We start from the raw sequence: 27,979 nt of genomic DNA, 5'->3' as shown, positions 1-27,979 counted from the left end.
ACATGGTGGCGAGAGGAGGAAAGTGGGGTGAGAAGTCCAGGAGATAAGAGGCCTAGGAAAGAGATCGTGGAATTCTTCAGCCATATGGTTTAATCCCCTCGTTTTACAGATGAGGAAACAGGCCTGGGAAGGCTGTGACTCCCTGGGACGGGATTTGAACTCAGATCGCTGGGCTGGAGTCAGAAATCTCGGCTTGCCCGCTGACTAGCTGTGTGACCTCTCCAGGCCTCAGTTTCCCCTTCTAGTTCGTGAGTGATAGGAGCAAAGGAAGAGGAGGAGGGCCAGAGCAACCAGCCACTCTCACATGCTCTCCGCCCTGCCCCCAGTGAGGGGGTGGGGTGGGGTGTTGGTCAGGGGGCGGAGCTAGGACTGACCCCGCCTCTCCAGGTAGGGCTGGCACCCCCTGGTTGGCAGAAGCGAAGAAGGCGAGGTGCAGTGCGACACAGCGGAGCCTGGCTCCGCCCCTTCTCTCAGTCGCTTTTCCTATTCGTCAGTTCTGGGTCGGGCGGGGGAGGGGGATAACCTCCAACCTTATCAATTTAGGGTACGAGTTTGCTCCGCCCCTTCGCCCCTCCTCCCTCATCTCCCATTGGCTAGAGATGAAGCGGGCCGGCCCCAGTGGGCATTGCCGCTCTTCTATTCGTCAGATCAGACGCTGAGTGGGCGCCGGGGGGCGGGGCCATCTTAGGCCGGCTACGCTCCGCCCCCTCCTGTCAAGGTCCAAGCTCTGGCCCGGGGCAGAGGGTGTGAGGACCCGAGTCCGGGCGCGAGTGCAGGCGCGCGGCCATGCGGCCCCTGTTCGGCCTGCTCCTGGTCTTCGCCGTCAGTACCTTCTCCCTGTACCTGCTGTCCACACGCCTGCCGCGGAGCCCGGGGCCCGAGACCCGCCCCAGCGAGGAGGCGGAGGGGGCGGAGGCGGAGGACCAAGAGCCAGGCCCCAGGTACCACGAGGCTCGGGCTGTGGTCGGGGCGCCCAGGGAGGGGGTCTGGGCCATGGAGGGGTCGGAGCAGGAGGGATGGGTGGAGGAGAGCGACCTCGACCCTACTTCCGGCAAAAAGGTCTCACCCCCCCCTCCACTTCCGGTGAATCACCTTTCCCCCCACCCCCCCCAACCCCCGTGAGCTTAGTCCCGCCTCCACTTCCGGTGGTCCTGGTCCCTCCTGCCCACCATACTCCCCTCCTTCCCCCCCATCCTCAGCATTCCGTCCCCTGCTTCCTGATGAGTTAGAGGACCTGGGTTCAAGTGCTGACTCTGACGCTGTGTATCTTGGACAGATACCTCCCCCTTCCTGGGAGTGTGCAAAGGGGCTTGTGGACTGGGCGGTCCCCCCGGATTCTGCTGCTAAATCTGGGCTTGGCTTGGGATGGAGGATTGACAAAGCATTTATTAAGCGCTTGCTGTGTGCCTGGTCCTGTTCTAAGCCTGAAGATAGGAATTCCCAAACAAGACAGCGCCTGCCCTTGGGGGTCTTCCATTCTAATAGGGGGAAACCAGACTTCGGGGGGACTGGGGGCCAGGCAGGGGGGCTGTGGTCTGGGATGGAGCCACGGGGCAGAAAGGGCACCGCCCGGCAGGGTGCGGGGCCTGGAGGAGAGGTGAGCCCAGGTGGACACCTGCACCACCTCCTGCCTGCCCAGGGCAGGGCCTTATCCTGGGTTAGCCAGCCCCTGAGACCCTGGATGAGATGCCCGGCCTCTCCGGGCTCCAGTGCGAGGGGGCCTCCACCGAGGGCCCGTGTGTGGTCATGGGGATCCCCAGAAGCCGGGTCTCAATCCGGGCCTTCATCACGAGCGGCCTAAAGTGGCCATTTAGGGGCAGTCCTGTCCTGGACATTCTGTGAGGCCGGCTTTGTCCTCTCTCCTGCGCCCCGCCCCCACTGCCTCCCCCTCCCGTCCCCTCTTACAGTCTCAGGTGTTTGATGGAACATTCAGTTCAGGCGCCCCATGAAGTACAGGCCGGTGACGAAGGGGAGCCGGGATGGCAAAGGGAGCTTGAGGGAGGAGGACGCCTTGGAATAGCACCCTAGCTGCATTCAAGTACATATGATACCTAGCATTTATATAGCACTTACTGTATGCCAGGTGCTGTGCCAGGCGCTTTACAGATTGTGATCTCATTTGAGCCCAACAACACCTGTGGGAGGGAGGGAGTCTCATTTTACAGTTGAGGCAGCCGAGGCAAACACAGGTTAAGTGGCTCACCAAGTCCAGTGCGGTATCCCTCACACCACACTGCTTCTTCAGAACACCTCGGCTCCTTCACCCAGCATCTGATGTTTCCAGGTAGTCTCCCTCCTAAATCCTACCCAGCTGTGATCTGCCTAACCTCATAGGAGATGGGGCAAAAGGGCCGAACGGCCATAGATGTGAAACTGAGGGATCATTGTCATAGCTGACACTTATATGGTGAATTAAGATTTACAAAGTATTTTAGATACAGTCTCTCTCCATAAAGGATGATGTATAAGTGGTCCTTAACCCAAGTCCAAAAACTTGTTTCCTTTGTAATCCTGTGTATTTTATTTTGTGCATTTAAAACCATTCTTCTGAGAAAGGCTCCTTAGTTTTACTAGACTGCCGGAGGGGTCTATAACACAAAAAAAGATGAAGACCCCCTGGTTGAGGGAGTCACCCCAGGAGTCAAGAAGGGTCAGTGTTAAGTTTTACCTCGGATACTTCCTGGATGTTTGGCCCCAGACAGAGGCCCTTAGCCTGTCAGTGCTAGACACAGGTCTAGCTTTCCCATCCCCCATGGAGGGAGTAGTGTCACCTCAGAATAAAACAAGGACGATTTTATTGTTACTTTTATGTTTCATTCCCTTACATACTTTATGTCAGTACTAAACCCAAAAGACTTTAAAGGAGGCAGGAAGCTTTCTGTGGGAAGGAAGGATTTTGCTCAGATTGGATAGTGGGTCCAAAGCCTGCCCCGGCAGGTGTGTCAGTGAAGTGTTGACCCTGGAACCCTTGCTTGGAGTCCAGAGTCTAACTTCCATTTGGCCAGTGTCACGAGAGAAGGGTTACCTTCAGCAGGGATGCCTCATTAAAGGTGATAGGACCTGGACTGGGGAGTGGAGCTGTGCTGACCCCAGTGAGCAAGCCCCTTCAACAAATGCCCATTCTCTACTGTCATTAGGCCTGGAGATTTACTGGGGCCCTGGGAGGCTGTGACTTGCCTAGGACACACACAGCCAGTATGTGTCAGAGGCAGGACTTGAACCCAGGTCTGCATATTGTCTCCATGAAATCGAAATCATTTCATCCAGGAGCCCTGTCAGACTGTAAGTTGGAAAGCTGGTATCTGCCGGCATTGGTAAAGGAGTTTCTCCCTAGAAGGTCCTACCAGTGAAATCATAAGCCTAGTCTAAAAAAATCAATAACAGTAGAGTCCTAGACTGTTGGAGCTAGCTCAGTCTGGTCCAGCCATCTCGTGTCACAAATGAGTGGCTGCCCAGGCATCGCCCAGACCAGAGCCGGGGTCTCCTGACCCTTCCCTCCTGTGTCACATGATCATACCCTCTCCTTGGCTCATTCTGGTTTCCTTTCCCAAGAGAGTGGAGATGATGAAGCATGTGCAGCCTCCCAGGGGCCAGCTTTGTCAGGGGAGGCTGGTGTGTCCACCGGCTTCCCCTCCAGCCTCCATCGGCTTTTCTCCTCATCTCCCCCCAGGGTGCTCAAGTTTCCTTCAGACCTGGAAGAGCTCCGGGAGCTCTCGGACTTTCTACAGGACTATAAGGGGGAGCACCAGGCCTATGTGCTGTTGCTGTTCTGCAGTGCCTACCTCTATAAACAGTGCTTCGCTATCCCAGGCTCCAGCTTCCTGGTAAAGCCCCCTGCCCCTTCCTAGCACCCTTTAATGCTGGGAGAACAAACACAGGAGAGAAAAAACCTCCCACCTTTTGACCTCAGGTTGTAGCCACAGTGCAAAACAAAGCTGTCTGGGGTCATAGACCGCAGCTTCTGCCAAGATAACCTGTGGGTCCCAGAGAAAAAGCCCCTACCTGAGCCTCCACAGTCAGCCAGTGGAATATGTTTTCAGTAATGACCCTTCTATGATACAGAAGCTGTCTCATTTCCTGGGAGTTCGTGTTTGGCTCCATTTTCCCTTCGTGGCCTCCTTGGGATGGAGACTTCCCCAGGGAGCCGAGGAAAGCAGTTCTCCTCCTCCCTCAGGCCTGGCCTTTGAAGCTTTCCAGGTTGGGAGGGCCAGGCTTGCCCCCACCCTTACACTACTAGTCAGGCCGCTGCTGGAGAGGTGCAGATTTTGCTGGGTTGCTGTCCAAAAAACCCAAGATGGTTGTGAGAGCAGAAAGTGACTTGTAGTTCATTTAGTCCAACCCCTTCCTTTCAGAGACGATGAACCTGAGGCCCAGAGAAGGTAGATGACCTTCCTAAGGTCTCATGCTAGTGTAGAGTAGGGCTGGGGGTGCAGCCAGGCTTACTGACCTGCTGTCCTGCCCTGGGCCTTTTCTCTGCAGAACATTTTGGCTGGAGCCTTATTTGGACCGTGGCTAGGACTCATCCTGTGCTGTGTGCTGGCCTCCGTGGGCGCCACCTGCTGTTACCTGCTCTCCAGTGCTTTTGGAAAACAGTTGGTGGTCTCCTATTTCCCGGATAAGGTGGCCATGCTGCAAAAAAAGGTGAGGAGGTCAACGCCTGGGGTGCCTGGGCATCATTCTTGGGCCGACCGGATGTTCAGAGTGAAAAAGCAGGACTCACGAGGCTTGGGAGTTATTCTGTGCAGCCCCTCTGTGGCCTCCTGAGGCCCTTCTCTGGACTAAAGAGCCAGTTCTTGTTCTGGGGACCGTGGGAGGCCCTCCCAAGCATCACATTGATGTCAAGCCTAACACAGGAGGCTCCTGGGCTTCCTCCTGGCCTGCTGGGCCAGGGAGCATCTGTCCTTCAGATATGTGCCTGCCAGCCTCTCGGAGACCCACGAGTGGGAGGCCAGGGTTGGCTTCTAACCCACATGGGAGAGGAACAGCTCTGCTTTATTTTACAGTTAATTAACAAACATCAGAAAAAGAGCATTGCCATGTACACCCTAGAACAGAAAAGGCTGATTACACAGGAAGCTGGGCCTCAGGACTGCACATAGCCCGGTGCCTCCTGCTTCTCAGGGTCTCTTCTGACCATCCTCGTGCGTTCTTGGGGATGTTTAAGGGACTCGCTTTCCTTTCTTTTGTAACATTACTGATCCCCCCACGCCTTTCCCTTATCACACCTTCATCTGAGAATGGGTGAGTCCTGCATCCCAAGTCCATCCCCCTCCTGTCCGGAGGCAGGCATCAGGTGTCCTCCTTGGGGACTCCTTCTTAAGGCTTTCTGAGCCACATTGGAATTTGCTGGTGACAAGGGCCCTGACTGGCCCAGGTCTGGAGCTTTAGAGCTGGGGTGGCTCCTCATTCCCCTGAATGGGGAAGCAGAAGCCACAGAGGCTGGGTGACTTGCTGGAGATCGCACAGGTAAACTGAGGCAGAGCTGGGATTTGAACTCAGGACTCAGACTCCAGATCCATTAGTCAAAAGTGTGTGTGTAGGAATGACCTGCCCCTGCTGGTGCCTGGCACAGGGATCCAGACTTGGTGAGACTTTCAGTCCAAAGCACATGTGCTGACCCTTTATCTGCCCACATGTCGCTTGCTCCGTGGTTTTTGTCCTGTTTGTCCCTACACTTGGGGCCCGTGAGCGGCCTCTCCAGGGCAGGCTGATGCCCCCTCCCCAGAGCCTCCAGTCTGTCTTTGGTTCTGATCGCTCCCTTTGCTCTGTCTGCAGGTAGAAGACAACAGGAGGAGTCTGTTTTTCTTCCTGCTCTTCCTGAGACTCTTCCCCATGACACCTAACTGGTTCTTGAACCTCTCATCCCCGATTCTGAACATCCCCATTGTTCAGTTCTTCTTCTCAGTCCTCATAGGTGAGTGCCACGTGAACCAGCTGTGTGCTGAGCCCATCGCTGGGGACTGTGGAGGCTACAAAGGCGGGAGGGACCCAGCTCTGGCCTGGGCATCGTGAGCCTCGGCAGGAAGGGTGGCCGGGGTGGGGGGAGGCTGGAAGGGATGCGGGGCAGGGGGGACTGTGCTAGGGCTGTGGAGGAACATCAGCCAGCCCTGGAGAGGCTGCTCCAGGACAGGGCACACAAACATGGGGAGGGAAGATACTTATGGGCTCATGGGCCTGAGGAGTGGCAGGATTGAGCCGGTGGGAGATGCCCGGGTGTGTCTCCCTGTGCTTGTAGAGTCCGGTGTCTGAGGTGCTCACAAAGGCCCAGGCACCGAATAGGTCTAGGAAGCTGGCCTGAGTCATCTTGAGTGAAGGCCAGCAAGGACCCAAAAGGAGGAGGCACCTGCCATTTCCACGCTAGGTGGATTTCTTGGAAGGTCTCTAAAACATGGACTTCTTAATAAAATATGGTCATGGGAGAAGCAGGTGTTTTGATAGTGAAAATTAATCCGTAGCAGGGATATCCTGGGCAAATGTATGGAAGTGGTAGATGGTGTGCAGGGGAGAACAGCCAGATGCTGAATTTGGCTGGAGCCGGAAGTGATGTGTAATTAGGCTGAGAAGACAGGTCGTGGGAGAGATCTTGGATACTAGAGACTCTAATGCCCTCTTTTCATGGGTGATGAAACAGGCCCAGAGACATGTGCAGTGCCCCAGAGTGAGTAAATGTCAGGGGCAGGATTTGAACCCAGATCTTCTTGACTCCACATCTAGTGTGCTGTCCACTGCTGCCTCTCAACATTCTAGGGGAAGATCTCCCCCAAATTAGACTGAACACATTTTTAGGCAGAGGGAAGGAAGCCCGGCAGCGGCCCAGTGAGGATAGTCCTGATGTGGGAAGAAGTTGCAATTAAAGGGACAGTTTGCGCTTGAGGAGGCAGGATGTTTTTCTCTTTGAGATTAAGACAGAATGTGGGGTCTGACACGTGGGGGCAGGGTCATGTTAGCCCATGGTCCCTAGGGCCCGGCTCAGCCCTGCTAGAGTCATGACCCCGACTTGCTGAGCTTGATGTAGCCGGAATGATTGGCCAGTGGCTGAGAAAGTCTAATGGGTGTCTGTCTCCTACCCATCAGGCCTGGGCCTGGCGCCTTGGCATGAATTGGGAAGTGAGAACAGGCCTGAGCCCCCTGTGAGGGATGGTGTGGGAGGGCAGAGGGCAGGCAGGTGACAGGCTCCTCCTAGGGCGTTGGTGGGGGTTAGTAAGTGTCAAGACAAAGACTGGATAGTTGCACTTCTCAAGGTCATTTGTGCTACATTTTGAACCCGAATCCAATGTCCAAGTACAGCCCTGGATTGGATGTCCCCGGAAGTAGAAGGGGAAGGGAATCCATCCCATTAATTTGACCCCACCAGGGGGCTCCTGGGAACCCCAAGCAGGACTGCTCTCCCCTTCCCCACTCCAAGCCCACCCCTCACCTTTCTGCCAATATCTCTCCCTTCTTGTCCCTTCTGAGCTGGCCCTGGGCTCTGTCCTGCTTCCCACCCCTGCCAGAGGGGACTCAGAAATCCTCCTCCCCCTTGACCCTTAGGCCGCTGTCCCTCCCGTAGCTGAGGGCAGATACCCCCTTGCTTCCTGAGGATTCCTGGTCCTCACCACGACCCTAGAGCGGAACCCTCAGGACTTCTCCATAACCACAGGTCTTCTGGATTTTCCTTCTCTTAGGACTGATCCCCTACAACTTTATCTGCGTCCAGACCGGGTCCATCCTGTCGACCATCACCTCCCTGGATGACATCTTCTCCTGGGGGACTGTGTTGAAGCTGCTGGCTATTGCTCTGGTGGCTCTAGTCCCTGGAACCCTCATCAAACAATTCAGCCAGAAACACCTAAGATTGGAAGAATCCAACAGCATTCATGTGGGAAACAGCAAAAAGGGGACATGATTGGCCCCGGGCTTGTTGTGCTAGCTGGCAGAATGGGTGGGGCCCTTCCAACCTCTCCTCACCTCTGTGTCCCCCTGATAAGGGTCTGGTACAGCTGCAGGGAGGCCGCCCTCCTGGCCTGTGGGCAGCCCAGGCTCATTACGGCCTTGACCAACTGAGACCTCCATCCTGGTTGTTTGGATTCGTTTGCTGACATGACAGGCAGGGTGGGGCAGAGGGGAGAACCTGGCATTTAAAGCCAGACCATGGGGGGACAAGGCCCATACTCTGCGCCCCGCCATTCCTGCCTCTGGCTGGACCTAGGTTTCTTTTATCTGTTAAATGAGCGGGTTGGGCCGGGTCCCCTCCCAGCTCACTCATGGTCCCTCGTGGGCTTTCCTTGGCCTTTCCACAGTCATCCAGCCTCTCACAGCACAGGCTCAGGAGCCCCTTGATTTCCTGTGTTTCCTTGCCCAGATGTCATCACTGTCTGTAAAATTAGTGGGTTAGACCAGATGACCCAAGATCTCTTGTCCTGCGGCCTCTGACATCCCTCTTCAGCCTTCGTTGGTCTTACTCTTCTCTTGGGAGAGTTTATTCTGGTCTCATGGATAAACCACCTTTCCTGTGGACCCTGGGAAACAAAGTCTGCTGGCACTCTGTAGACCAGAGAGGGGGACCTGCATGGAAAATGGGCTTTTTCCTGATATGTATAGCAAATACCAAGGCCCTGGGCAAGGTGAGGATAGGTGAGGGGAGGGCCTGGTGCTTGAGCCTCAAGGAAGGGAGCAAAGGGCTGCTGTTCCTCTGGGGCCACGTGTCCTAGAATGATGTGGATGCGTAGGAAGGCCCTCGAGTCCCTGCCCTGACCCAAGGTCCTCCCCAGCCGCTTCTGCCTTTGTCCTTCCCTGGCTTGGTCACTTTCTCCATTACGCTGGAGATAATCAGAGCAAACTGTTGGTACGTTCCCTTAATGAACACTTCTGACTTGTTTGTCATTAATGATTTGGGGAATGATTTTATTTTTTAATTCAGGTTCTATTGTGTTTTATCGTTATTTTTATTTAATAGATTCTGTTAGAGGCAGTGTTGGATAGCACAGGCCAACACTTTTTGCTCGGTGACTACCCTCGGCAGCTGGGATGCTGCAGGAAAGGGAGTCCTTGGTGGCGATGCTCAGGAAATTAGGCCTGTGGGACCTGCTGCCTCTTGCTCTCTGGTTTGGCTTGGCCACATGCAGGGATGTTACTTGGGCTGTGTAGGAAGCCCAAAGAATGCTCATGTCTGGGGGCAGCGGGCATCCGCCCCAGTCATGCTGTGGGGGATTGTCGAGAGCCCTCTGTGCCCAGAACATGCTCTGTACGTTTTCTCTTTACTTCTTGTTTCCCCCAATGGATCGTCAGCTCCGGGGGGGCAGGGGCTGTTTTGTTCTTGTCCCCTAGCATGGTGCCTGGCCCCAAGCTGGCATTCTATAAATGCTTACTGCCTTGTTTGATGTGGAACCGTGACTGGGTCGACAAGCAGGGGAGGGGGAGAGGTCCTGAGGCCCGATTGCTGCTTCTGTTGTGGGGGCCAGGCCTTCCTCTGGTATGAGGCCCTCTGAGGTCAGCAGGTGGGGCAGCGTCCTGCTAGAACCTTCACGCACAAAACAGCTTCTTAAATAAATGCCAAATGGTTTTTTTCCTGATGTTTGTTCATAGCTGTTGTGACTCTTAGCCACAATGATGGCTTATGTCTGCCTGGAACTTGGTTTGCAAACCATCTTTCAAACATTATTTCATTTGAGCTGCACAAAAACCTTATTTAATAGGGTACCACACTGTCACCATCATACAGATGATGAGTGTAAGTCTCAGAGGGGAGGATCTGAGGAGGAATTTGAACCCAGGTCTCCAAGACTCCAGCCTAACTCTCTCTCTGCCTCCTACTGCCTCTCAGTTATTCTTCCTAATGGGGATTTGGTGGCATTCCTAAAGAATGGTTGAAACCACAGATAGTACAGAAAAAGGCATTTTTACCCCGAATCTTGGTGAGCCTTTGATCAGAGCCGCTGTACCAAGCCAAGCAGACTTTGGGTTTTGCCCAAGGGTATTCTGGTACCCTTTATGTAAAAGCAGACTGGATTTGGAGTCAGTGGGTCTGGGCCGAAGCCCAACTTTCCCACTGACCCTGTGCAGCCTTCGGCCAGCACCAAGCTCTCTGGGCCTCAGTTTCCTTGTCTGTGAAAGCGGGAACTTGGGCCAGATGGCCTCTGACAGATGGGTGGTGAGAGGACCACAGAGGGAGAGGCCTGCCAGGCGGACTGACCGCCCAGAGTAGCTCCTGTGGTCAGTGAGCCTGGCAGAAGACAGCCTCGATCCAAAAAGAACCCTGTTTTCTCCAAGTTCCAACTCCAAGGTTTTTCTGAATTTCCACACTAGCAGAGGCACGGCACCTGCAGGCTGGCTGAGGGGCCAAAGCAGGCAGAGGTCCAGGAGCTTACTCATGGAGGAAGTGTCTGAGGCTGGATCTGAACTGGGCCTCCGGTCCCCAAGCCCAGGCCTCCCAAGGAAAAGATGAGACCAGAGAGTGGCTCTGTACACATTTTATTCCATGCAGTCGTTTGCTCCTATAGTTCTTCTGGTGCCAGTTGCTGTACATCATTCAACACTAAAAGTGAGGTTGGCATTAGGATGTGAGACCTTGGAGGAGGCAGATGGGGGAGTTAATCTGGCACCTGGAACTGAACGGAGCATAATTATTGCTCCAAGGGGCCACAGCGGGACAACTTAAACAATATTATAGGTAATTGTCTTGGGAATGTGGTCTGACTCCTGGCTGGGTTCCCCTGAAATGAATGCATACTTCCATTGGGCCTCTTGGGGGGGAGGATCTTGGGCACTGGACCAGGCAGTGGCCTGTGTTCCCCAGACCTGGGATGCCCCAGGGGCCTCAGCCTGGTTCTCAGCGGTGAGGGTGGGCCCCTGCCCTGGGGACACCTGGGACATGTGGCCTGTTTCACAGAGAGCATGAATCCTTTCTTCCTGATTCTGGAAGCTGCTTCTGATAACGTGTACACCGGGATTATTCTTGGGGGACCTTTGCTGCTTCCATAAGGGGTGGGGCATTGGGGGAGTGTCCAGGAAGAGCACACAAACAAGCAGAGTGGTCAGTGTGTTGGTACCTGGCTGACACAGCCAACAGCCTTTTAGCTGGAAAGGATAGAATCTTACCCACAATACAAATTATAAAATGTCTCTGTAATTCAGTGGAGAGCCTAGTAATATCTTCCTTCCTTTCTTCCTCTTTTTTTTTTTTGAGGGAATTAGGGTTGTGACCCAGGGTTACCCAGCTTGTAGGCATCTGGGGTCGAATTTGAACTCGGGTCCTTCTGACTCCAGGGTTGGTGCTTTATCCACTACAGCCCAGTCCTGTACCTTATTAGAATGTGAGCTCCTTGAACCAAGGTTGGCTTTTGCTTTTTGTTGTCTCCCCAGTGCTTAACACGATGTCTGGCACACAGTGGGCATTTAATAAATGCTTGTTGCCTGACTGATTGCAGAACTCAGGGAGAAGGCTATGGGGATGTGCAGATTCAGAGTTCTCTGGAAGGACCCCAGGTGACAGCCCAGCTTTCTGCAGCTGCCCCAGATGGTATGGATGGGGCTCACTAGTGTGACCCTGCCCAACACCAGATGGATTAAGACCAGCCCAAGAACTCAAGAACTTTGGCTGTCCTCAGGAGAGCTCAGAAAATTAAAAAGAGGACCGAGGACAAGACAGTGAAAAAAGTTCTGCCCTGGGTCCCTCAGGACTTAGTAAATTCTAGATGTCTGAAGACTGAGTGACAACACCCCCCCACCCCCCCCCCACCCCCAGGGAGAGGACAAGGAGAAGGGGCAGCTTGTGACTTGGAAGAACCAAGCCAAAAGCCAGTCCCTTGGGTCAGTTTGGGATTCAGCTGGGCCCTGGGAGAGAATGGAGGAGAGGCTGAGAGGGTGAGGACTGACCCTGCTTCTGCTGCTGCAAAAAAAAAAATTAAAAAAAAAAATCCAACCTGAAAATGGAAATTTGGCACCTACAGGTGGGTTGCAATCGCTGCTTGGTCTGACAGTTCGCTTGTTTTTATTTGTCACAGGGAAGGACCCGTCCCTCCCTTGGTAAAGACAAAGACTGTGAATGTATTAAATAAAATGCGTGCTGTCCGCATGCAGGGGCCAGGCCAGATTCCAGAGGTCCCTTCCATCTGTGACATTCGAGGAGTCTTTAAGATGGGGGCCCCAGACAATCGGCACTTTATTAAAGTTTTAGGGTAGGTGAGAAAATAATGGGGGTGGGGGAAGGAGCCAAGACCCTCTTCCCACATCCCTTTAGGAGCAGGAGGTGCAAGCTGTGCCAGACACGGAGTCCTCCTGATAGCAGCCCTCACAGTGGGATGCAGCCAGGGTGGCTGGAGACTGGGCTGCAGCGGCAGGTTTCTTCCGACCACCCTCCCTCGCCCACCCGGCATCCGCTAAGACATCAGGAAAGCAGTGTGTATCTGGGGTTGGGAGGGAAGAGGAGTTTTACTGCCATTTCTTATTTCCTGGGGACACAGCGTTCTACTGTCGGGGGCGTGGCTCTGACGCGAATCTCTCTGAGTCACCTGCTCTTTGCTGGGCAGCTCCCTCCTCCTCCTCTCAGCCCAGGGGTTTTCTTTGTGGGACTCCCCTCGGTCCGCCTGCGCAGGAGCTCTCATGGGCAGGCCTGGTGAGCGCACAGCCAGGCCCGATCTGCTGCGGTCTCCGGGCCAGCCTCTGCCCAGCAGCGGCGGGTGATTGGTGTTCTAGGTGCCAGGCCAGCCACACTCACAAGGATCAGTCAGGGACCGTGCCCAGGTATCTTTTGTTCCTTTATAAAATCACACAGTTCACTGTCAGCAATAAATACTCAATCATTTGTGTGCCACTGTAAACCGAACCTGATCGACAGAAAAATGATCGTGACAACAATACTGATGATAAAATAATGATAAAAATGCCATAACTTAAGATCTCTTGTGTAGTCCAGCTACAGAAGTTTTATAAAATGGAATAATTTAGCTTGTACAATACTGCTCTATGGAGAAAACCCACTGTTCCTTGATCCTACCTAAGGGCTATCGATCATAGCCGCAAAATTAAAATCAATGTCTCAACATTATGTGTAAACAAACAGATGTACCCAATGAGTAAAGGAAACTGGCCCCGAGTCCCCTCCTGCCCTGCCTTCTGAGGCTGGTGTAGCCAGTGAGACCCACAGGAGGGAAGTGCATGCACGTGTGTGTGTTTGTGTGTGTGTGTGTGTGTGTGTGTGTGGGTGTGTGTGTGTGGGGGTGTGTGTTTGTGGAGGGGGGGGATGACACTGCTTTGATCTGGAGCCATTTTTATGCCTCGATCTAGGAAGGCAGGGTGCTGCTGGAATCCAGCTAGCTTTCCTAGGCCTGGGGAGGGCGGGGCAGGGGGAGGGGGCAGGAGAGAGAAGGAGAGAGGAGGGAGGGAGGAAGAGAGGGCCTAGGCTACGAAAAAGCATACCTGGGGCCAGGGGATGGGACCCAGGTTAACACTGGTCTGCCCTGAAGTTCATTCGCTCCTTCCTTTTTCAGCCCCCCCTGGAAAGGGTTCCTGAGCCCTTGGCCTGGAGTGGATGGGCTTCCACCCAGGGATAGGCCCAGAGCTGTACTTGGGGTTTTCCTCCAGGACCCTTCTAAGTCCCAGAGGAAAAGGACATGTGACAGTTCTTTGACCAAGGAGAATACACTTACAATCACATTCTGTTTCAGGGTGGGGGGTGGGGGGTAGAATGGGGAATCTTCCCGAGTTGTCTGGCTCTTGTAGACTAAGGCCTGACCTGGTGGGGACCCGAGGCTCTCTAAATAATAAAGAATTAATAAATACAAACTAAAGGGATGGGGTTGAAACCGCTATTGGAAAGCAGGATTTGCATCCTGGCTGCATCATTAAGCTCAGCCCCAGATGCTTCACTCCTTTTCTGGGCAAAGTGGACAGGAGGTGGAGAAGAGACTGACAGACTGCAATCAGATGCCCAGGACTAACGGAGCTGTGCAAGAAGTCAGTGGGCCTGTCCAGGTCACACTGGGGATGGTCCCAAGAAGAACTGAAGAAGCCCACGAACTCACAGGAGAACTGGGTAGGGACCTGACAGCCAGATGTGCTTAAAAAGTCAAAGAAATAAAATCAGCCTCCTGCCGCTCCAAGGGAGTATCTTAGCCTCCAGCCCTTGGGCATCTGGAGTCCTGAGCCCCTCTTCCAGCTGGGAGCTCAGCTTGGGGGATCTGCTTGCAAATTACATGATATTGCTGGGATTTTTCTTCTCTGTTCCCTATTTTTTCAATGGGTTTTTGCTCTGCCTTTTCCATCATTGCTAGGGCCCAAAGGCCTGGTCCCCTATTCAATCAGCAGCACTAACTCCTGGCCCCATAAACTCCGAGGGACGTTGCTCCTAAATTCTATTTCCTTCTTAATTTTTTTTGCAACAAATTATTGTGTCTCTCTATATATGTATATATAACATATACATATACCATATATAGTTCACTCTTTACAGTACAAAGTGTTAAAATGTCAAACAAAAATAAATATTCATGTTACAGTAGCTAGAAGAGTCAATAAAAGATCCCTGCCATTCTTGATTGAAATGCTCAGTGAGAATTAACTTCATTTGGACACCATTTTCCCCTCAAGAGATGTGTGATGTGAAGTCTCATGTCCCTGTTATTGCCGGTCACTTTGGGGAGGAGAAGGTGGGGTAGCCCAGGGAGCCTGGGGGCAGGCAGCAAGGTGACCTTCCGGCTGCCGGCTTGCAGTCATTACCATGTGGCTGAGCTGTAGTGCTTGTTGGTCCGAACCGTGGCATCCGAGCACTCCCCATCCGACGAGTCACAGTCGGATTCCCCCAGCAGCCCAGGATTCTGGAACCAAGGAAGAAGAGAGCTCACAAGGGAGTCCAGCCTCGTCCTGAGGAGGCTGGGGAGCCTTCCCACCACCTTCCCACCCCACCAGCCAGCCTACTCTACCTGCTCCGCTGCAAGCTGGCAGGTGGGAAAGGCAGGGAGACTCCCAAGGCATCCACACCCAAAGACAGGGGGCAGGGGAAGAAGAGAGGAGAGGGAGGGAGGTGCCACTCACCTCGTAGCCATGCTCCTCAGCACAAAGCTTGCCCAGGGACATCTGAGTCTTCACCCTGCGCACAGCGCACTCCTTGTCTGAAAGCCCATCGGACTGGGTGGAAATCTCGATGGGGATCTCAGGGGTCTGGGACAGCAAGTCCTCCAGCTTTTCAGCCAGGCGGTCTTCCAGCCGGCGGCCAAGCTCATCGGGGCTGTTGGAGTGGTCGCTAGTGTTTCCCTCCTCTCCATCGGACACAGAGAAATTTTCTGAGCTGAAGGTCGAGTAGGACTGGCAGCTGCTGATACAGCGGTGTGGCCTGAAACCCAGGTGTCCAGTCAGTGTCATCACCTGAGCCCCTGGGTCCTTCCCTTCCTTTCCCTCAATCACAGATCCCCTGGAGGGGGCCACAGTGTGTTCAAATCCTAGCTCCTCCGTGTGCCAGCTATAGGTAGGTCCCTCTCCCTTTCCAAGCCTCAGCTTCCTCTTCTGTACAATGGGTGATGATACTTCCACTCCTTAACTCACTGCCTCGTGGTGAGCAAAGCTCTGTAAGAGTGGCCTGCCCCAAGGAAGAGTCATTTGAGAGAGCAGTGGATTGGCAGGGCCAGGCTGAGGCTGGGCTTTTCTACCCACCCCCTTCCAACGCTACTCACTTTGGAGAGTGTGCTCCCACAGGGGACCAGAGCTGTGTTTTTGTTATAGAAGAAGGAACCAGAATCACCCTAAGCCAGTCCCTGACCAGAAGATGATCAGGACAAGAGGAATAAATACTCTTAAGTGCCAATAACACCAAAATTGGAGTTAGAGGACCTGCCTGCCACTAACTGCTTACATGGTTCTAGCAAAGTCCCTGCCCTGTCTGGGACTCAGTTTCCTCCTCTGCAAAATGTGGGGGTCAGCCTGCATGTTCTCCAAGGTCCCTTCCAGCTCTAGATCTGTGACCCCAGGATCTGTGCACTGCAGGACCCTGAGGAAAGAGGCCAATGTGCTTCGCACAGGGTAGGGGCTGAACCCGTGCTCACCAGAGGAAGGGAATTTGGCATCGGTGGGAAAGCAGCTCCAGAGGACTTCACAGAAAATGCCTCCTTTGGTTTACAGAGAGTCTTGTCAAACATCTGCCCAACTCCCAAAACCATAGCTGGCTGCCCTTTCCTCCATCCATCCCTACACTAACCAATCACCTTTGGAAACTGTCCTTCTAATCCAAGCCAAGGTGGTCCAAGGGACCCTTATGAAAGGTCCACTGGGGGCATCCTGCTGTGCCATGGGCCAAGATTACAAACAAAAAATGGAAAACAGGCCCCATCCTCTAGAAAGTGGACTTCCCCTGGGATGGGGATACAGTGTGTGTAGAGATAAGGATGTACCTGAGAAGAGGAGGGGAGGCTGCCCAGGAGCCGGGGCTTGAGCTGAGCTTGGAAGGGTTCTAAGGGGCGGCTGGGAGGGGGCAGAGCATCCCAGAGCATGGGGGGCAGCTGGCAATGCTCCGCTCTTTTACAGCATAAGGGGGCAAGTGTCTATTTCTAAGGCTAGTTCAAATGAGTGCAGGATAGAAAGTCATTTTATCTACTAATATCTTTCTTATGATTTAATAACCAAAAAATGAATTTTAAAAAGTCTTTACATGTAATTAGAAAAAATAAAATACTATTAAAAAAAAACTTAATAACCAGGGTATAGAAGATCACCACAGAGCCCAAGGAGTCATGGAATCTATCTGTGGGACATCATGGTACCAGAAGATCCAAGACTAAGGAGCTGGGAGGGACCTTGGCAGAATCACCTAGCTCACCCTTCAACCCAGGACCAGACTCTGTTCTGCAATATTCTCGTCAAGTTGTTGGACCCTTGAAGGGAATACTTCCAGGGGCCAGGGAGCTCACTCCTCTGGTCCAGTTTCTGGACAACTTTGATCATCAGAAAGCTCTGCCTAGAATTGAGCCAGAATCTGCCTTCTTCTCCCCACCTGCCCATTAGGCCTGGCCCTGCTCCCTGCTGCCAGATGGACCAGTCTAGTCCTGCCCGGCAGCTTTTCCAGTGAGTCTTTCCTTCTTCAAGCTAAACATCCCCAGCTTCAGAAAAACCCGGGAAGACTTCTATGAACTGATGCCGAGTGAAGTGAGCAGAACCAGGAGAACACTGCAGACGGTAACAGCCACAGTGCATGAGGACTGACTGTAATAGACTTAGCTCTTCTCAGCAATGCAAGGACTCGTGATGGACAATGCCATCCACATCCGGACAAAGAAATACGGAGTCTGAACGCAGAGCGAAGCGGACCGTTTTCTTTTTTTGTTTTCTGTTTTTCTTTCTCATGGTTACTCCCATTCGTTCTAATTCTTTCATACAACATGACTAATGTGAAAACATGTTTCATATTGTGTATGTATTGTATATGTAGAGCCTATATTGGATTGGATGCCGTCTTGGGGAGGGGAAGGGAAGGCAGGGGAGAAAATTTAAAACTTAAGGAAGTGAATGTCAAAAACTAAAAACAAATAAATGAACTTTAGAAAAAGAAAAGAAAAAGGAGATTAAAAAAAAAAAAGAAAATACTGCCAGTGGAATAGCAAGGCCTTGTGAGGGCAGGGACAGTTACATTTGATTTCTGTATCTCGGTACCTGTCACACAGTAGGAGCTTAATAAATGTTTGTCCAATTGAGCATTTGTTACAGCAGAAGGGGTGTGTGGCCCTCCCCACGCTGGGGGCTGGGGATGGTGCCTAAGCTCGAGCTGCCCCCTGGGGCCACCTTGGAACACAGTGAGCGTGCAGTGTTTTACCTCTGTCTTCGGGGAAACTCAACTTCACTGTCTACTTCTCCTTCTTCCTCTTCCGAAGAGTCGTCACCACTCTGAGAGGGACAAGGAGAGATGGTTTTACTGAAGCTTTATAGAAAAGATGTCGCCATCACCGTGATTGCCGGTAGTATCAAGGATCCTGGCCATAGAGTGGGAAGGGACCGATAGGTCATTTGGTCCTTTTAGAGAGGAAGAAGCTGAGGGAGGAACCCTTACACCCACCCCAACTCTTCCGTGGATTTGAACCCATGGCCTCTGACTCCCAAGCTGGAGTTTTGTGCATCTATTACGCTGGGCTGTCCGAGCATCATCTCCTAGGACACTAGACCCCACTCCCTACACAGCTCTAATCCAAACAGATTGGTCAGGCTGACCTCCCTTGGGCTCTTGCCTTTTTTCCTCCCCCCACCCCCCACCCCCTCCACAACCATCCACTTTAAAAAAAAAAAGAGAGAGAGAATTTTTGTTTGGGAAAACACACATGACCTTGGCAAATGTCTAGGTGAAAAATATAGAAATCACCTGGGAGGTTTTACTGCGTTTCAAGTACCTAACCCTAAGTCTGTCTCTTCGTTCAATGTTATGAACAGACAGGCAGCTGGCAACAAGTTGGCTGGATTGGACAAGGACCCTGCCCCACTGGCGTGGGCACAATTTCCGAGGGCTCACAGAGGGTCCCTCTCTCTTAAGGCCCAGACCTCCGTGTGAGCACATGAAGAGACATACACCCACCCACAACACCCACATGCAAGCACATCTGGGGGCATGGGGTCATGGCAAAGATTATTCTGATTATCCTTTGAGGGCACTCCGGTGACAAGCCACAGTTAGGAGGTGTTGGAGAATTGGTACCGGGTAACCCCACAGAATCAAGGGCCTGAAGGATGCTCCTATAAACTGGGGCAGGGGGATCCTATCATGTCTGAGGCTCCTTCCAGCTCTAAACCCAGCATCGCCAGTCCTGAATGGGACCTGGTACATTATGTAGCTGACCCCTCTCGTTTTCAGGGGAGGAGTGAGGTCCAGAAGCAGTGACTTACCCGAGGCACTTAGTGGCAGAGCTGGGACCCCAGCCTCCTCCAGCAGTGGGGCTCAGAAGAGACCCCTGGTACCAATGAACCCAGGCAGAGAGAGCCTTGGGATCAATCAGTCACATAACAATTGGTGGAGAAGGCTTCTGTTCCTAATGACAATTAAGTGGCCCCAGCAGGGAGCCGTGTAGAGACCCTGTCATGGTCCTTACCTTCGGAAGGGGTCTTGTTTTTCGAGGTAGCATTGGAGGGGTCATGTGCTGGGCGGGGCTGAAGGAGGACATAGGTTGGCAGTCATGAAATTCTTGAGCTTCCATCTTGTCAGGGCCCTGCCCAGCTTCACAGAGGCCACTGTGGGCTGGGGGCATAGACGGGTGGAGGCCAGAGCTCTGGGACTCTGGCTCTGAAGATGCTTCCCGTGGCCGGCTGGGCTCTGGCTGGCACTGGAGGCAGGGGTCATAGGGGTCTGCCTGACAACAGGCCCAAGGGCCAGCCAGGCCCCCTGGGGGCTCTGAACCCTTCCAACAGTCTGCTGCCATGGCTGTGGAGATGAGGTCAGGGCTGGAGCCGGACACCTGTCTTTGAGCGTGGTCACTGAGCGGGCTGCGGAGGGCTGCTGCAGGCCCAAAGTACCTTAAATTGTTAGCACAGCTGGCAATGTCCTGTCCATGCAGGGTGAACCTGGGGTGGTGGTCATGGGCTGAGAGCTTCGAGGGCTGGGGGTACTGTTGTGGCTGGGAGCTGTGATGATGGGGAGGATGGAGGTGGGCAGGAGGTGGGCAGGGGGATGTGCCCTGGGGGGAGGCCTCCTGCGCTGGCTGGTTTTTCAAGATGGCCACAAAGTCACTATGGCTGCCTTTGCTATTGGCCCGGCGGTGGCGGGGCTTGCTGCGGTATCGGCCTTTGCTGCCTGGCGTCGATATTTTGGGGCTCCCGGACACAGGGGATGCCTGGGGAGCCACCTCCACAGTGGGGATGCCTTCAGAGCGCAGGAGATCTGGCCTGGAAGAGAGGACAGATGTTATCCTGAAGAGACCAGACTCAAGCCAAGGGATGGCAACTGACATTGAACACCAAAGAGCTGTAGTAGGATGGCCCCTGATCCCTGGCCCTGAACACCTTATATCAGAGGAGGGAGACTCATGGCTTTGTCCCCAGTGACACACAGAGATGCTGTCTGGGCTTGGAGCCAGCCAGGCCTGGGATCACCCTGGCCAGGCCACGCATGGACCTGTCAGGGCCCCAGGGCCCCAGGCAGTAACTCTGAGGCTCAGACTTGGCCATAGGCCTGTAGAGGAATCCTGCCCTAACTCACACCTGGTCCTGTGGGGATTCCTAGCCCAGATTTTGCTGCTGGCTTCTCTACCAAGGAGGACAAGGGGTTGTCAGCCCAGAGTGGAGAGGATGGAAGGGAGAACACAGAACCCCCTGTGACACATGGGCGCCCGGCTGCATCTGGGAGTGAGGACATGGAGGACAAACAGCGACAAAGGCTTCCTGACCATCTGCAAACCACTTAACAATCACATGGTAGGGGATCACTATCCTCATGGTACACATGAGGGGACCAGGGCTCGGGGAAGGAAGGGAAGAGGGAAGCCTAATGCCACACAACTCCTGCGCCATCGTGGCTGCCTTAATCTGCCAATTGTCAGTTTAATTGTTAATTAAACAATCAGGAAACATTACAGATCATGAGAGAGGGGACAGAGGGCTAAGATAGGCAAGGCTGTCTTAATTTTTTAAAAGGAGAGTCAGATGGACTCCTCACACCATAAGCCAGAGAACTCACTGGGGGCCCAGGGAAGGCGTCAGGACCCCTCAGACTAGGGGACCAAGGAAGGCATCAGGACCCCGCAGACTGGGGGACCAAGGAAGGTATCAGGACCACGCAGGAGCCCCGGCCCAAAGGGCTTCCCCTCCAAAGAAGGGTCTTTAGGACAGAAGCCTCTGAGGGCTGGTTGTGGTGATTGTTGCACATTTTCTTTGTAGTTCAGAGCGCATAGGAACAGCTTAATAGATGCTGACTGATGGACGTGTCCAGTCCCAGCCATCCCGGAACAGGAATTCCTCCACAACAACCCTGAGAAGTGGCCATGCTCGGGACTTACTGGCAGAGAGGTGCAGGGGACCGTACACCGGACTGGAGTCAGGGGCCTGGCTTTGAACCCTGCCTCGGACACTCACGACCCATGTGACCTTGAGCTAGTCCCTTCTCACTCTGGCCATCTGTACAATGAGGGGGCTGGACTAGATGAGCCCCCCACCAGCTTTAGAGCTTAAGACCAAATGTGGCCTCCACCCTGAGGGCCAGGGCGCTCACCGTTTTGTGGGAAATCCCGGTTTGTGAGACACTCCCTTCCTCTTCATCAGCTTCTCCACCGCGTTTGGATGGATGATGGGTCTCACAGGGTGCCGTTTGTAGGTCCCAGGATACTTCTTTTCCACGGCTTGCTCACGCCTATGTAAGATAAAAAGGCCCATTTCAACCAAGGCAGAAGGAAGGGACTGATAAGAAATTGCTCTTCACTCGTTTGTTTATGTATTTTTGGCAGGGTCTGGCTGCTGCTGTCAGAGTCCGAGTGTGCTTAACAGGCCTGGAAAACTGCACGTCTGCCCAGGGAAACCAGAATAAGCAGAAGAGACACAAATTATCCCAAAGTTTCTCAACGGAATTCTGCACATCAGTACAATGCACTGAGGACCCGATTCTATTTCCCCCCAAAACAAAAGAAACTCTCAGGTCACTCTCCAAAGGACATGGCGCTAAAGAAAGAAAGGATTGGTCAGGATGATGGAGAGGTTCATGGCGAGCATGAAGAGGCCATGACAGATTCCCAACAAGGATCTGAGTCCCAGACGCCCTCATGGGCATGGGCATGGGCATGGGTGGGTACAGAACAAATGCTGCCTTGGTATCCAGGACACGTTGAAAGCCCCAAAGAGAAGCCCAGAGTGGTGGCTGGATCCCCCCTGATCTTCTTCCTATGTTGTCGAGGCCCCTCTGCCCATACTTCATTCAATGCTATCACCCGTGGAGTGCCAGTGGAACCTTGGTGAGACAAGGTTGGGCTTTCGAGGTCAGAAGCTGCTCCTGGCCCTGAGGCTGCCTGTCCAGGGCCCACAAAAGGTGGCGGGGAGCCGGGGAGGGGTGGAGATGGGTGGCTGCATACTTGATAAGCTCCTTCTCCCGGACCTCCAGCTGCAGCATGATGGCGCTCAGCTCCATGTACAGGTTGTTGGCTCGTTCCAGCTTCCGCTCATAATGCTCCCGAATATCCAGTGCGTGCCTAGAAAAAAAGAAGAGGTTCAAGCAGACACCCACCTGCCAAGTGTCCTGCTTGCCTGCGTCTGTCCGTCCAGAGTCAGGGCAAGATGTTGGGGACATGGACGGGATGCGCTTGTGGTGTTTAAAAACAAAGAGCATCAAGGAAGTACTTTAAAAGGAAAACCATGAATGAACGGTGCGCAGATGGACGGGAGCCATTTTCCTGGACTCTGCGCATCAGAAGCAGGGCAGCATGGTGAGAACATAGGAGGAGATGGGGCCGAGTGAAGGCCCCCAAGTCTCCAGAGCCCCTCAGTCTGCCATTTGGGGATATCGCATGAAAAGAAGGAGGGAAAAGATCTATTGACAACCAGTGAGGGACTGCCAGGTGAGGGCATGGGGGTGGGGGCATGAGGGGGAAGGAGAGAGGGAAGACCTGAGCTCTTCTCTCCGGCGCCTAATGAGCTCTTCATCCAGCCGGTGTATGCAAGTCCCCTCACTTTTAATCTTCTCAAAGTGTTTTTTCACTTCCTCCCTCCACTCGGCCTGTGAGAAGCGAAACCAAGCTATGGTCAGAACTGTTGCTGACGCAGCAGGAACTCTGGGGAGTCCTCGGCCGCACCAGGCCAGTGCCGTGCCCCAAAGAGGTCCCTTCAATGGGGGGAGCAGGCCTTCTTCTCTAGAACAATCTCTCCAGATATCTGGGAATTACGGTTATTTGAGGCTTGCGCAAGATCCATCCAGTTCAACAAGCACAGATTAATTCCCTCCTATGAGCGCGGTGTGTTCTGGGGATGGGATACAAAGACAAAACAGACAGTTCCTGCCTTCTGGGAGCTTCTCTTCCACAATGGGGACGTCCTAGGCATGGGAATAAGTGAAGGGACAGGGGTGAGGCCTGTGATTTCACTGGGAAGGGGTGAGGAAGGTTCCTGCCGTTTCCCCAAGAGCTGCCGGAGCATTGCCCAGGGCTGCAAGACCAGTGCATGTCCATGGTGGGCCCTGAACTCAGGTCTTCCGGGATCCAAGGTGAGCTCTCTCTATAGATGAGTTTATGTGAGGTCATTTGAAAGGGGAAGTGCTAAAAATTGGGGAATGGGAGATCAGGAAAGGTTTCCTCTAGGAGGAGTTGAGTATGTCAGGAAACTATGGGTGGAAGAAGTAGAAGAAGAAAGGGAGAGTCTTCCAGGCAGGGGGCACAGCTTGTGCAAAGGTGTGATGGCTTGCCCCACAAAGGAGGAGAGGAAGGTTGTTTAGAAATGGGGGCCTGACTTTTCTACTTGAAGCAGGATTTATCTTTAGGCATGTGTGAGTGATGAGAAACACGTGCTGAGCTTGCTGGCTTGTTTCTGGGATGCAAAAGCCTAGACAAATTCAGCAGAAATGATGGATGATGTCTGATTGGGTAACTGACCTAGGGAAGAAACGGAAGCCGAGAGGCCGACCCTCAGGTAGTGAGATGTGCACCTGACATGCAGAAGAGAAAGGAGTTCCCTGTTCAGTGACTAGGACTTAACGGGGGATGGAGAGGAGCTGCCAGCCAGAAAATGTGTCACAGTCAAACAATGCTCTGACCCTCCCACTCAATGTAACTGGATGGCCACACCCACTGTGTCCACTCTGGAGGGCACTAGGGACCCCAAGACAAAACGTGGACAATCCTTGTCCCCGAGGAGCTTTACGTTCTCCTGAGGGGGAAACACAGATAAGTCAAAATCAGGTATTTTGAGGAGAGAAGGAGCAGTAGCAAACAGGAGGGATCAGCAGAGGCTTCCTGGAGGAGACCCCTGAGCACAGCCTTGGAGGGAGCTTGGGATTCAGTTCAATTCGATTCAATTTAGCAAACACCGACCATGTGCAAGGCACACTACGAGTGGGCTGGAAGCGTCCTCCATGAGGGAGAGGGAGGAAGGGGTGTATTCCAGGCACGGGACATGGGATGATGGAAGGGCCAGGAAGCCAGTTTGGCTGGAGCACTGAGTGCGGTGGGCATGATGGCAGCCACACCGCAAAGGGCCTCGAATGCCAAGCTGAGGAGCCTGCATTTTGTCCTGCCGGCGATGAGGAGCCAGTGGAGGTTCTTGGTCCCTGCCACTGCTGCTGGCAGGAGAAGCCATGGGGACAGGCAAGAGAGCTGGGAATGCACAGGGGAGGGGACCGGTTCATGCCTTACCACTCACCTGAGATTTGAAGTAGGTCTCCTGAGGCGTTGCAAGCACATCTGCAGAGGCAATGTCGAGGTGCAGAAGCGTCTGGCGGAAAGAAGGCCGATTGCGTGGTTTGCTCTGCCTAAAGTTAAGGAAGAGACGGCTGGTGAGCTCGAGTGTGAGGTCGCCTCTGGTAGAGGTGGGGGAGGGGGCTGCTACTGCTTTTATGATGAGCATATTCAACTCAGCCCAGGTGGCACCTGGAATCAGGAAGACCTGAGTTCAAATCCTGCCTCAGATGCTTAGGAGCTGTGTAATCTGGGACAAATTATTCACCTTCACCTGCCTCAGTTTCCTCTCTGCAAAATGGGGATGATAACAGCCACTGCCTCACAGGGTGCTTGTGCCTGGCACACAGCAGGCACTTAATAACCACATAACCTGCAGAGGTCTCTGCTGCAGCCTGTGCACCTCCCACGGGCCGGCTCTGCCCTATTCTGACCTTTGGAAGGGCATGGAAGTGGGGACTCAGTCTGGGGAGGGTTGTGGAGAGCAGTGAAGGGAGGCTCGAGAGGCCTGGGCTGGAGCACCAGCTCTGCCACCAGCTGTGGCCTCCCTGCCCTGGCGATCTGTGGGGCTCTGGCCAGGCGGCTGTCTCACCAGGTCTGCTTCATGAGGATCTTGAAGCCATCGGGGCACGTGGAGGGGACAGGCAGGTGCAGGCTGTTGCTGCCCACACCCCAGATGATGGCCGACGAGTCCACGTCTTTGTATGGGATCTCCCCGGTCAGCAGCTCCCACAGGACCACCCCAAAGGACCTGAAAAAAGAGAAACTCAGCAATTTCTCAGACAACACATAGTAGGGACAACGCCTTTCTCTTGGGGGTGGGGGTTGGGGGCTGTTCTAGTCGTCACTGTCAGTGACTGTTGAGAGCCTCAGATGCTTGCTGGCTGTGAGGCCTTGGGTAAGCTGCTTAATCTCTCTGTGCCTCAGTTTTTCTATCTGTAAAACGACGGGCTTGGATGTGATGGCCTCTGAGGTCCCTAGAACCATGTACGCTCCTGGAGCCTAGAAGTCAGGGGACCTTTGCTTTCAATGGAACATGGCACGTTTCTCCCAGGGTGGGAGTGCAGCTGTTTGGCCCTCTGTCCCTTAGGCTGTGCCAAGGGGGCACATACTCTGCCCACCCCCCATGCCCCACCTTCTCCTGGATGTGGGGCCAAGGTCACTTGGGGTCACTTTCCTGTTGGCGGCCTCATCTTAAAGCTGGCTAAAGTCCTGGCAGCTACCCGTTCAGAGCCCTGAGGACAGGCCTGAGCTGGGGTCGCTGGGAGAGACTATGGGAAAGGACCCGGCTTCTGGACCCATCCCAGGATCCAAGGTCTAGAGTCTACAGAGTCTGACCCCCACATTTTACAAGTGAGGAAACTGAGGCCCAAAGACAAGAAGGGACTGGCCTGGGGTCAGACAGCCGGTAAGTGCCTGCGGCAGGATCTGAACCCGGGTCTTGCCAGATCCACTTCCTGCTCTCTAGTCAACGCGACTGCAGAAGCATCTCTGAAGCATCAGACTCAAGGCTTCCAACCTCTGGCTGTGGTTTTCTTTCATTCACTTAAAGAAAGTTAATGTAATAGAGACTCATCGATCACCAGCTGATGCCAAGGACATCACAGGCCCCCTTCTAGAGGGCTGGAAGGTGCCAAGCACTTTGCTCGTCCCATTTGACCCTCACAACGACCCTAGGAGCTCGAGGCAGGTGGTTTTGTATCCATTTGACGGAGGAAGAAACTAAAGCACAGAGAGAGGTTAAGGGACTTGCCCAGAGTCACACAGCTACTTAGGATTTGCACTCAGGACCTGCAGACTCCAAGTCCAGTGTTCTCTCCACCACTGCACCTGAATGCCTGCTGTGTGTAGAGCAGGCTTAGAGGGCAACAGGAAGACAAGAGAAATGGACATAGTTTTGCCTCCAGGGGCTGGCAATGGATCAAAGGACCACAGGTGTAGGCCTGGAGGGGACCCTAGGTCCCACCTCCCTCTCATTGTGGGGGAAGGCTGCATAGGTTAGACACACAAAGACTGCACTGAAATACAAAACCAAAGCGTGAGCAGCACTTGGCAGGTGCTTGATCCCAGGCGAGGGGGCAGAGAGAGCTTGTTCTTGGGGCCAAAGTTCCTTGGCATCAAAGCCTGGTTCTGCCCCTGACTCACTGTGTGTCCCTGGGCAAGTGCCTTCCCCTCTCTGGGCCTCATGTCCTTCCTGGATAAGTTAAGGGGTTCCCTTTCAGCTCTAGTGAACAATTCCGTTTCTAAGGGTCTACTATGTGCAAGGCACAGGGCTGAGAGGTAGAGATACAAGAATAAAAATGAAAGCATCCTGCCCTCAAAGAGCAGACAGGCTACTGAGGACACAGACTAACCAATCCACAGCATTTATGAGAGCCTTCTATGTGCCTGGGACCGTGTGAGACTGCCCTCCAGGGCTTGCATTCTATGGGGGGGGGCGGGCACAACATTGACACAGATGTGGAATCAGAAATGGAGCTTCTTTGTTTCGGGTTGTTTTGGTTTAGGGTGGGGTTAGTGCTAACTTCTGAGGGATCAGGAAAGGGATCACTGTCTGTGCAGGGGGCACCTGCTCCTGGGAGGCAGCCACACCTGAGTCTGTGACTTCCAACCAGGAAAAAAAAAGCGAGACCTCAGAAGATGCCTGGAGCAGTGGACTCAGGCCCTCCGAGGCCAGGCAGGAATTAAGGATCCCCTTCCCGGTGGCTTTCAGGAGGCCATGACCTCGCTTTTCCCTCAACATCCTGCTAATTCTCACATGATCCCAGCTCTCCGAGCTGGAGTGGCCCTCAAGAGATTTCAGCAGCCCTTCTGGAGGGGACAGATCAGGGGCAGCTTCTGGGTCCAAGGGAGCCAATGCCCACAAGCAAGTGGGGGTGGGGGTGGGGGCAGCCACTCACCAGATGTCCACTTTTTCCGAGACTGGCTCATTTCGGATCACCTCAGGGGCCATCCATGCCACCGTGCCAGCAAAGGACATTTTCGTGCTTTTATCACTGAGTTCTTTTGAGGTACCAAAGTCAGAAATTTTGACTGCATCTGTATGAGTGACTAACACACTAAAAAAGAGAGACAGACAGACAGACAGACAGAAAGTCTGCAGGGTTAGCTCAGAGGGAAAAGACAACAGGGACTTAGTTCAACTGAACGGGCCTGACCTGAGTACCTGCTGTGCACAGGCTACAGCACAGCGGCGTCTCACCATACACTGTGCTGCACACCTGGGTACGGATGACAAGGTCCTTTAGGGCCTTACATTCAACTGTGGAGGGGCACAGAATAAAGCCAAAATTCAGGGAGTAGTTAGAGAGTCTCTACAGAATAAGAACAAAGGGAGTAAGGGTGTTCTCAGACCTGGGCCTGGGCCAGGCCTCCTGCAGGAGGTGGTACCTGTGGGAAGCAAGCACAAGGAGGGAGGTCATTTCAGGTATTGCCCAGGGATTGTCCCAAGGAATTGAGGTAAGTTGTTTAGAAACTGGAGCATCTCAAGAAGTAGGAAAGGGCATATTATGGGGAAGGTCTAAGAGCCTTCCAGAGGAAGAATCCTTCACAGACAGCCTGGAAAGCCAGGCTGCTTCAGATCCTCTGGTCACAAAGCTGAGGCACCTGCTATCTCTAGCTGCCAAACATAAGAGTTTGTATGGAACCCAGGCTGGTCTGGCTATGCCCAGTTT

The 27,979-nt window shown here is 53.6% G+C and overlaps 2 protein-coding genes across 2 annotated transcripts in view; one reads left to right on the top strand and one right to left on the bottom strand.

Annotated features, from left to right (window-relative positions):
* Positions 1–715: 715 nt before the first annotated feature.
* Positions 716–9,551, top strand: TMEM41A (transmembrane protein 41A). The gene is made up of 5 exons (XM_036767133.1): positions 716–941; positions 3,671–3,824; positions 4,480–4,641; positions 5,776–5,914; positions 7,665–9,551. The coding sequence occupies exons 1-5, from the start codon at positions 787–789 to the stop codon at positions 7,883–7,885; spliced, it is 831 nt and encodes a 276-aa protein (XP_036623028.1). The 5' UTR covers positions 716–786; the 3' UTR covers positions 7,886–9,551.
* Positions 9,552–12,721: 3,170 nt separating this feature from the next.
* The window catches only part of MAP3K13 (mitogen-activated protein kinase kinase kinase 13), a 143,633-nt gene continuing 128,375 nt past the window's right edge, over positions 12,722–27,979 (bottom strand). The window contains exons 7-16 of the mRNA XM_036767005.1: positions 27,206–27,364; positions 24,898–25,056; positions 24,271–24,379; positions 22,527–22,636; positions 21,996–22,112; positions 21,146–21,283; positions 19,035–19,824; positions 17,774–17,844; positions 15,010–15,307; positions 12,722–14,792 (exon numbers count right to left, since the gene is read on the bottom strand). Of these exons, the coding sequence (XP_036622900.1) occupies positions 14,691–14,792; positions 15,010–15,307; positions 17,774–17,844; positions 19,035–19,824; positions 21,146–21,283; positions 21,996–22,112; positions 22,527–22,636; positions 24,271–24,379; positions 24,898–25,056; positions 27,206–27,364 (2,053 nt within the window). The 3' untranslated portion in view covers positions 12,722–14,690. The remainder of the gene's footprint in view (positions 14,793–15,009; positions 15,308–17,773; positions 17,845–19,034; positions 19,825–21,145; positions 21,284–21,995; positions 22,113–22,526; positions 22,637–24,270; positions 24,380–24,897; positions 25,057–27,205; positions 27,365–27,979) is intronic.

Source organism: Trichosurus vulpecula, chromosome 7 (assembly GCF_011100635.1).
Source record: "Trichosurus vulpecula isolate mTriVul1 chromosome 7, mTriVul1.pri, whole genome shotgun sequence".
Taxonomy (NCBI): domain Eukaryota; kingdom Metazoa; phylum Chordata; class Mammalia; order Diprotodontia; family Phalangeridae; genus Trichosurus; species Trichosurus vulpecula.
This window is presented reverse-complemented; position numbering and strand designations above follow the sequence as displayed.